General features: G+C 40.1%; 1 protein-coding gene across 1 annotated transcript; it reads left to right on the forward strand.

Moving 5' to 3' along the window:
• The first annotated feature begins 845 nt into the window (after positions 1 to 845).
• Positions 846 to 7,746, forward strand: LOC134881235 (14-3-3 protein beta/alpha-B-like). The gene is made up of 6 exons (XM_063908420.1): positions 846 to 1,076; positions 1,598 to 2,017; positions 4,530 to 4,650; positions 5,345 to 5,508; positions 5,591 to 5,686; positions 6,700 to 7,746. The coding sequence occupies exons 2-6, from the start codon at positions 1,724 to 1,726 to the stop codon at positions 6,772 to 6,774; spliced, it is 750 nt and encodes a 249-aa protein (XP_063764490.1). The 5' UTR covers positions 846 to 1,076; positions 1,598 to 1,723; the 3' UTR covers positions 6,775 to 7,746.
• Positions 7,747 to 7,889: the final 143 nt, after the last annotated feature.

Genomic DNA, 7,889 nt, shown 5'->3' on the forward strand with positions numbered 1-7,889 from the left:
TAAGTAAACCGTAACAGGACAGCATTACTTAAAACAAGGGGGATTCATGATAACACATGGGATGTTATCCACAGACCCCTCTTTATTACCTATATGCCCTGTTGTTATACACAATTAAAATACACTAATGACTAAAATGATTAGGAGAAATGTCACAATGACCAATTATGGTCAGGAAATCTCACAAAATCATTAATAGTCTGATGCACAAACAAATCTGAATATAGTCTACTTTACACACGGCAAACCATTACAGAAGACAGGCTGTATTTCAGTACAACAAAATCCGCTTCTGTTGTATAAATAGAGAGAAATGTTCATTGAGTAAATGTTTGTTAAGGGCCCTAATTTAAACTGTCACAACTGGGTGGGGCACAGTCATTCATTTTCAAGAAGAGAGAAAGATGTAACTTTCATTTTTTTTATTTCCAGATGACATAAATTACATAAATAAGAATGTTTTCAGAAGAGAAGTAAACATTTTATTATCAAAGGTGGTTTCTTACTCTAGGTTATTGTATTCCTTGTTTGTTGATAAGATCTTTGGACAACAATGGAGGTATAGGGCACAGACAAAATAGCTACACCAGGTTTTGACTATGCAGACCATTCTTGTGAGAGGTACCTTCATGGTTTATGTTGGTTATATAAATAATATAAATATAATTATAAAGATTTGAGAAGGCAAATTGTGTGCCACACCCGCCTACTGCAAACTACGGCGTGTGAAAGCTGCGAGTGATTGGACGAGTATCACCATGGCAATGCGATGACGTCTTCATCCCTTGCTCTAATTGGAGGAAACCCCGTGGCCCCAGCCGCTGCAGCGTTTCGGTCCATCAAACTACCCCAGACGGGACCGCCTCTTTCCCCCGCGCTACACAACTATTCGTTTACACTGCTACATCTTCCTGTCAATCGAGTGAGATTTCGACTAATGATTGGGTAGTTGACATCAGGTTGACCCGCCCCATTTTAGCACGTTCAGTTGTATTTTCGCTGCTGTTGCCATTCTTGCCTTTCGGAGCAACCTCTCAAATCGGATCAATTTCAGGAGCAAATTTGGACCTCAGCAGGTCAGTAACGATAAGTAATTTTTCTTGTTCCTACCCTTTAAGAATATGCTCGCTTGTTGTTCACCGAAGTGTGATATTGTCGTTCGTTTAGTGTTTAGTATGAGCAACGCTAACGTGACTTTTTTTTTTTTTTAAAGGAGTGGCCGATGTAGCTAACGCCAACTAGCTTTTGCTAACTTACATAGCTAGCAGCAGCAGACAGCTTTTTGTGGCGGGTTGCTGTTGCAATGATAGTAATGTTAGCCGACTTATAAACCGTGTGTAAAGGCACAGCTGGATCTTATTTAATATTGTTATATAAGATAATTGTTGTTGAAGTAATACAGTGTATGGAAACGTTTTTTTTTATTCGTTCAACGCATTTCAATGACTGCTGTTAACCTAGGTACCATTTTCCAGCACCACACCAGGCGGATGTATGTTGTTTCATGTCATGATAGTCGATGGGCCATTTTGCACCCCATTTGAATAACGTAATAGTTGTATCTACACCTACTAATTAAACATTCTCCTTTACGCAGCTTGTAACCTTACTGTGGGAAACAACACCGTCGATCCCTTGCTACGCCCATTCCTTAACTCAACAGTCCTTGATTGTAGTGTCCCTCCGGATTTCTTGTCCATCCGTCTCCAAAGACATAAAAACTATGGATAGATCGGATCTTATTACAAAGGCCAAGCTCGCCGAGCAGGCTGAGCGTTACGACGACATGGCACAGTGGATGAAGAAGCTTACGGAGCTGGGAGTAGAGCTGTCAAACGAAGAGAGGAACCTGCTCTCCGTCGCCTACAAAAACGTGGTCGGGGCGAGGCGCTCTGCATGGAGGGTGTTGGCCAGTATAGGAACTAAGAGCGATGATACTGAGAGTAAACAGAAGATGGTCAAGGAATATCGGGTGAAGGTGGAAACCGAGTTACAAGACATCTGCAACGACGTCCTGGTAAAATATCAAATTTCTTCAATTTATGTTTAAGGCTCCAGCCTCTCTCCTTTATACTGTTATCTGCATATCAGCTAAAGATCCCCCTGAAAAAAAAACCCATAATCGATAATATAATCAAGTTCCATTAGTGATTTCAATAGCTGCAGTATGGTTTAATGCATGCTCGTACTCTCGAGGCAAGGTGCGAAGGGGTGAGGTTTAAAAGTGTGTTAAGAGAAATATCTGATTTAGCTTAGATATTTAGGAAAATACTTTTATAAGTAGATGTACTTATACATAAAAAATGTGTTCAATTACATCTTCCCTGTTTCCTGTAAGCTCATCTGAACAACTGTGGCCACAAAGCACAAGGAAGTATTATGTAGTCCTCCCACTGTTGATGTCTTTTGGGAATCTAGAATTAGAACAATGAGCTTGAAATCTTGTGAGAGCGTGAACTGACAAAAGGTCATAGTGATTACACCAGCAAGGTGGGTCTGGAGGTGTGGAGAGAAAAGTCGGTACACTTGCAGGAAAGATATGCTATATTCTCTTGCTCTATAAAGCTGTGGTGTGTTAGTCTCCATGTAGTCCCATCTGTCAGATAGAGGCTTAATGTGGTCAGCCAAGTGCAAGAATTACATGCCTAAACAACTCATACACTCCCTGAAGCCCAGTTTGTACAGATCATCAAAGTGACACCTGCCCGCAGAGCCACTTATTGAACCCAATGATGCTGTGATTGACAGTGGAGCTAAATGCATTCTCAGACATTACACTCCCATTTAAAAGCATAGCTTTACTGCAATGCTAGGCGGGTGGTGTTATATTTTCACCTCTTGTTAAATCTAATGCAGCAGCACAGATTGGTGCGTTGCATTTTTTTTTTCTACCCAGCCTTGATAATGGATTAGAGGACATCTGGGTTGAAGTTTAGCAGAAAGATTGAAATCCTTTCCATTTGCTGCTGTCTTTACAAATGCACTGAAATGCTGCAGGGGGTATTCTTGTTCAACCAGATTTCCATACGTGTTCCTGACAATACGCACCAACACAGCTGTGACTCAGCGTTCAGTATCTCTGCTGTTGAGTGTTGACTGAGAGTTTGTCAGCAGAGAAGGGTGTGTCAGTCCTCATGCCTTAACTTGTCTGCACAAACCTGACGGGTAAGTTATGCACCCACAAAGGCAGAAGTGTAGACACCGAAATAGTCAAGTAAGAGGATTGTCTGCCCCTTTTTTTCTTTCTTGGTTTCCTTTAAAAAAAAAAAGAAGCTCTTGCATCTCAGCTCAAAAGCAGCAACAGCTTCTACACAGGATGTGAATGTAGGGCTCATAGACTAGACGGGAGGCCAGCTGAGCAAATTCATGCGGCTCACTGTTCTTCACAAAAAGACACCGCAAACTTTACCTTGATGTCTGATGAAAGGAAATTAATCAATTCCTGACATGTTAAAGACATATATAGCCAGGCTTTGATCCACAGCCAGTTTTTGCTTACTACTTAGTCCTGGTGCCTGAAATCAGAGCATTGTGTTAAAACACCCATAGTCATGCTACCCCTCTATTGTGTAGAGCATTTAAGGATAGAGGAATGTTTAGCACTTGAGACTTACATGGGTTCTGGCTGAGCTAATCTTTGTGTCAGTAAATGACTGGGGAGTGGCTCCTGGGTTGGGTTTGGCACAGAAAATCGAAGATTCTTTTCCCCAGATTTGGATGGGATGGCTCTTTTTTTTAATTTTTAGATCAAACGTATTTAGGTCCTAGCAAAACTGTAGTTAGGATTACGGTATCGGGCCTTTTTCATTCAATTGTTTAATTTGAGCATACGCCATGGTTTCAATGATGCAGATATGTGGACATGCCAGCAAAAGTTGAACCTGACATTTAAATGTACATACACATTAATGGTCCCTTTGTTTTTGTCTTGCAGTTCCAAGTAATAATGGGGAGATTGATGACCTGCAGGCAGCTCTTGTATCTTACCCCAGACTTTGATATTTTAGTAAATGTCAGTAGGGTATGAAATGGTTATGCCTAGTCTTGTCTGCAACAAGACAGGATTGAGCAATAACACACAGAGAGTAATGTGTGTACTCTCGGGCAAAAGAGAGTTTGGGACACATCTGAGGCCTGGCCTTGTAGAAACTCCAACAGGAGAGACTTAAGCTTTAGCTCACACACAGTAAGCCAATGCACTTGTCTCCTAATAGAGCAGAACTGTTCTCATTACTCATTGAGCTGAGCAGCCATAAAGGCAAAGGGAGTAGTGCTCTCTGGTGGATGGGTGCTAGTAGGACACTTTGAATGGGTGAGCCCCACCTATTTAGTGTTTGCTCTCGCACTAATGGTGCCCATTTTGACCGTGTTGTTTGAAACTATTTTCTAAATACATAATGTGTCTGCTGTTTTGTGTTTATTCCAAACATCATCTTAATATTCGTCTCTCTTCATGTCAGTCAAATGTCAGTGTGCCAAATCTTACCGTTAAATATTTTCTGTTTTTTTTTTTTTCTCCATCTTCACAGAAACTGCTGGATGACTATTTAATTGAAAAATCCAAAACTTCCGACAGCCAAGTCTTCTATCTTAAGATGAAGGGGGACTACTATAGATACCTTGCCGAAGTCGCCGGGGAAGACAAAAAAAGCAAGTTGACTCATTCCTGTCAAATTGTCTGTTTGTCCTACTACTTTGCTTCTCTTTTAATGTACTGTTTTTGAAGTGGGTAGTAATTTAGATTTCCAGTTGTGTTTTGCATGTTAAAGGGTTGTGCCTTTTTTTAAACCTCAAAATGGTAGTGTGTCCAAACTGAGAGCTGGAAATTATGCCAAGGAAGACATTTTGGGTGGCAGCTAATTGACCTCAATCTTCTAAATGGAATTGAAAATAAATCTTCCCCACCTGCTCTCACTGTTCTCCTACTAGTGATTTGCATTTCAGATCCAATTATGGAACCGTCTGCTTATACAGGCATTTTCCATAGGCATATCTTTTGATACTCATATTGTCTCTGAGGTGTAAACAGAGGAAGTGCTGACCTGTTGTCATTGTGCAACTTTATTCCAATATTCCACTTAAATGTCCCCAAACAACCTTTGCGTTTGGATAAAACAACTTTGTAATGTGAACAACAAAAGCCAGCTTAAATAGCTTATGACAAGAAAACTGACAATGCAATATTTTGTCCCTCAAAGTTTTGAAGAGCCCATCCTGTCTGTAGCTCTCTCCCTAATATCATTTTTAAATCCACTTAAAAGTACAGTTTCATTTCATATTTTAATATCCATTTATCTCTCAAAACATACATTGACCTTTTTATTTATTGATTGTTATCTTCCAGAGACCATTGAGGACTCACAGGAGGCGTACCAGAAGGCGTTTGAAACCAGTAAGATTGACATGCAGCCCACACATCCCATCCGTTTGGGCCTGGCGCTTAACTTCTCCGTCTTCTACTACGAGATCCTTGGCTCCCCCAAAAAAGCCTGTGAATTGGCTAAAACGGTCTGTATACTTCATCAGTCACTCTACCTCGTCTACAGGTGTACTATGATGCATGTATCAACATTTTCTTTTCCGCCTACAGGCATTCGATGAAGCCATAGCGGACCTTGATAAGCTAAGTGAGGAGTCCTACAAAGACAGCACTCTGATCATGCAGCTCCTCAGGGACAACCTGACAGTGAGTGTTCTGTTCTCACATGGCACAAAAATGATCTTCAATGTGTAACAATTGTGCTAAATTTGCATAATTTTCTGTCTTATAGTCTCTGTATTTTTCAAATTTGCTGAACTTGTTTCACTTAAAGGCAAGGCCTGATTTCATAGTAAGGGCTGAGACGTGATGAACCGTAACAATGAGTGTAATGGCACACACTTCAGGATAGACTCTCCATGAAATCACAAAGGGTTTAGGAAACCGTATTTCTTGTGTCAACAATTGGACGCAAGGATTATACTCGGTGATGAGGACTCTGGTAGCGGAGTCTACATAGATCTTATCATTGAGTAACTATAGCTAAACATTTTCCATCTTTAAATGAATAGTGAACCGTGGCTCTTAAACTTCGACCTCGCTCGCCTTGTCAAAGAATGACAATTGCTTATCATCCAGCTGTGAAACAAAACATAGGTCCAGCCATAGCCTTGCGATGGGCCATCAGAATGGAGAAAAAAAAGCTAATTTCTTAAACAAAATGTACATCCTCCTTACAGATGAGATGGGGGGGGGGGGCAAAACACGTGACAGCAACAAGCTACTACAATAAAAAACACATTTCATGCAAGTCTGTAAATCAGGAAAAAATACATTCGCAGGACAGCCTATTGGATACTATATCACTTGTTCTTTTGCTTCTAACCTCGGATGATCATTAACAGTTAAAGAAATGAATTCCCAACAATGGCCTCCCAATCAGCAGTCATGCTAATTGAAGTTTTCTTAGCCACTTGCACTGGTTAATGATTCGTGTCCTCCCCAAGCAGCAAACGTCTCATAAACTAAGCAATAATGAAGCCCACAATGGGTCAGGATACTATGGGTCCTTTTACTCTGTTATACTTAAATGGGTGTGAATCCTGATTCATGGTCTGGCCAAAAAATGAAACTTGTAACCTGATACAACTACTAAGATTGTCAAATTGCCTGTTTCAGTAAAGTTTCCCAATTTCAAACATTTGTGTTTCTCTCCTCAGTTATGGACATCAGACGCTGCTAGTCAGGAGGATGGCGATGCTGATGGACAGCAAGAGCCTGAAAATGAAAACTAAAACCCGCTAACCCTTGATGTTGGGGTCATCTCTAAAAACAACAAAAGGAAGAAAAAAAAAAAAACTTTTTACACATCCTTCATTCCTTATTGCTCCACTCAAACATTCTACCAATGAAACTGATTGCTGAAAAGAATCATGTAAGGAAATAATAATGAATAAATAATTCTTTTCATAATGTAGATTTTGGCAACTGGTGAAAAGAGAAACCCTCCATTCCTTTGGTTTGTTTTTGTCCTAGCCTTCCCCATTTGTGCAGTTTCAGCTGTAGAAAAGTGATCAGTAGCTTGACATGGTATCAGACCCTTAGCTCATTTTAGAAGGCAAGAAAACTATAGTCCCATCATTCAACTGGATGCTTTATCAAATCAGTTGAGACAGTTTGGATTTGTTTCAAATAATTAATGTTCGATATAAAAATTAGTTTCTCCCATACCGTTTTTAAAGTGTGTCTGTCTCTACACAATTACGTGGTACGGTTACAGCAGCTGAACCTCAAGCGTTTCATATTGCAGGGAAAGCTAGTGCACTATACATGCATATAGTATAATAGAGCAAAGTAGTGCCAATTGGTTAGATCCTCACTTTCTGCCCTGGTAATGATGCCACTCTTTCACTGAAGCATGCCTGTTGTTGGGGGGAGGGGGGGGATCTTGTGGCTTGTCTGAACAAATGCTGGGACCTTTTCAATGGGAAGAAGACAATTCTGTAATGCATGTCTCTGGAGATATTACACTGGAATGGGAACAAATGCTGTAACACACGTCAAAGTCTCAAGTTAAGTCATTTTAAATGCAGGTTTGTACACATCCTATAAGTGGGTGATTTAAGTCTGTCCAGTGATTGTCATTAGAGATTTGGGCCACTATTGTTTTACTATTCATTCAATTGTAGTCCCCAAAAGCCTTGTGGAACTGTTCCAATCCCTATGTATCAGCTATGTTAACATAAATAAAACATTTTATAAACCAAGTCCAAGTTTGTGTGTTTATTTTATTTGCTTGATTTGTAAATTCTCTATTATTGCTTCTTACCTGATAGCTTGATCACCTTCAACAGGAATGACAATTTGTGTATCTTTGGATTTAGTTTTATTACAGCAGAAGTAAACTTAT

This window comes from Eleginops maclovinus, chromosome 19 (genome assembly GCF_036324505.1).
Source record: "Eleginops maclovinus isolate JMC-PN-2008 ecotype Puerto Natales chromosome 19, JC_Emac_rtc_rv5, whole genome shotgun sequence".
NCBI classification, from domain to species: Eukaryota; Metazoa; Chordata; class Actinopteri; order Perciformes; family Eleginopidae; genus Eleginops; species Eleginops maclovinus.

Excerpts from the sequence above, each read along its gene's own strand:
- LOC134881235 (XM_063908420.1), top strand. The coding sequence starts at position 1,724 with ATGGATAGATCGGATCTTATTACAAAGGCCAAGCTCGCCGAGCAGGCT. Across the intron at positions 2,018-4,529 it reads ACATCTGCAACGACGTCCTG|AAACTGCTGGATGACTATTT; the intron begins GTAAAATATCAA and ends CCATCTTCACAG. Across the intron at positions 5,687-6,699 it reads TCCTCAGGGACAACCTGACA|TTATGGACATCAGACGCTGC; the intron begins GTGAGTGTTCTG and ends TTCTCTCCTCAG.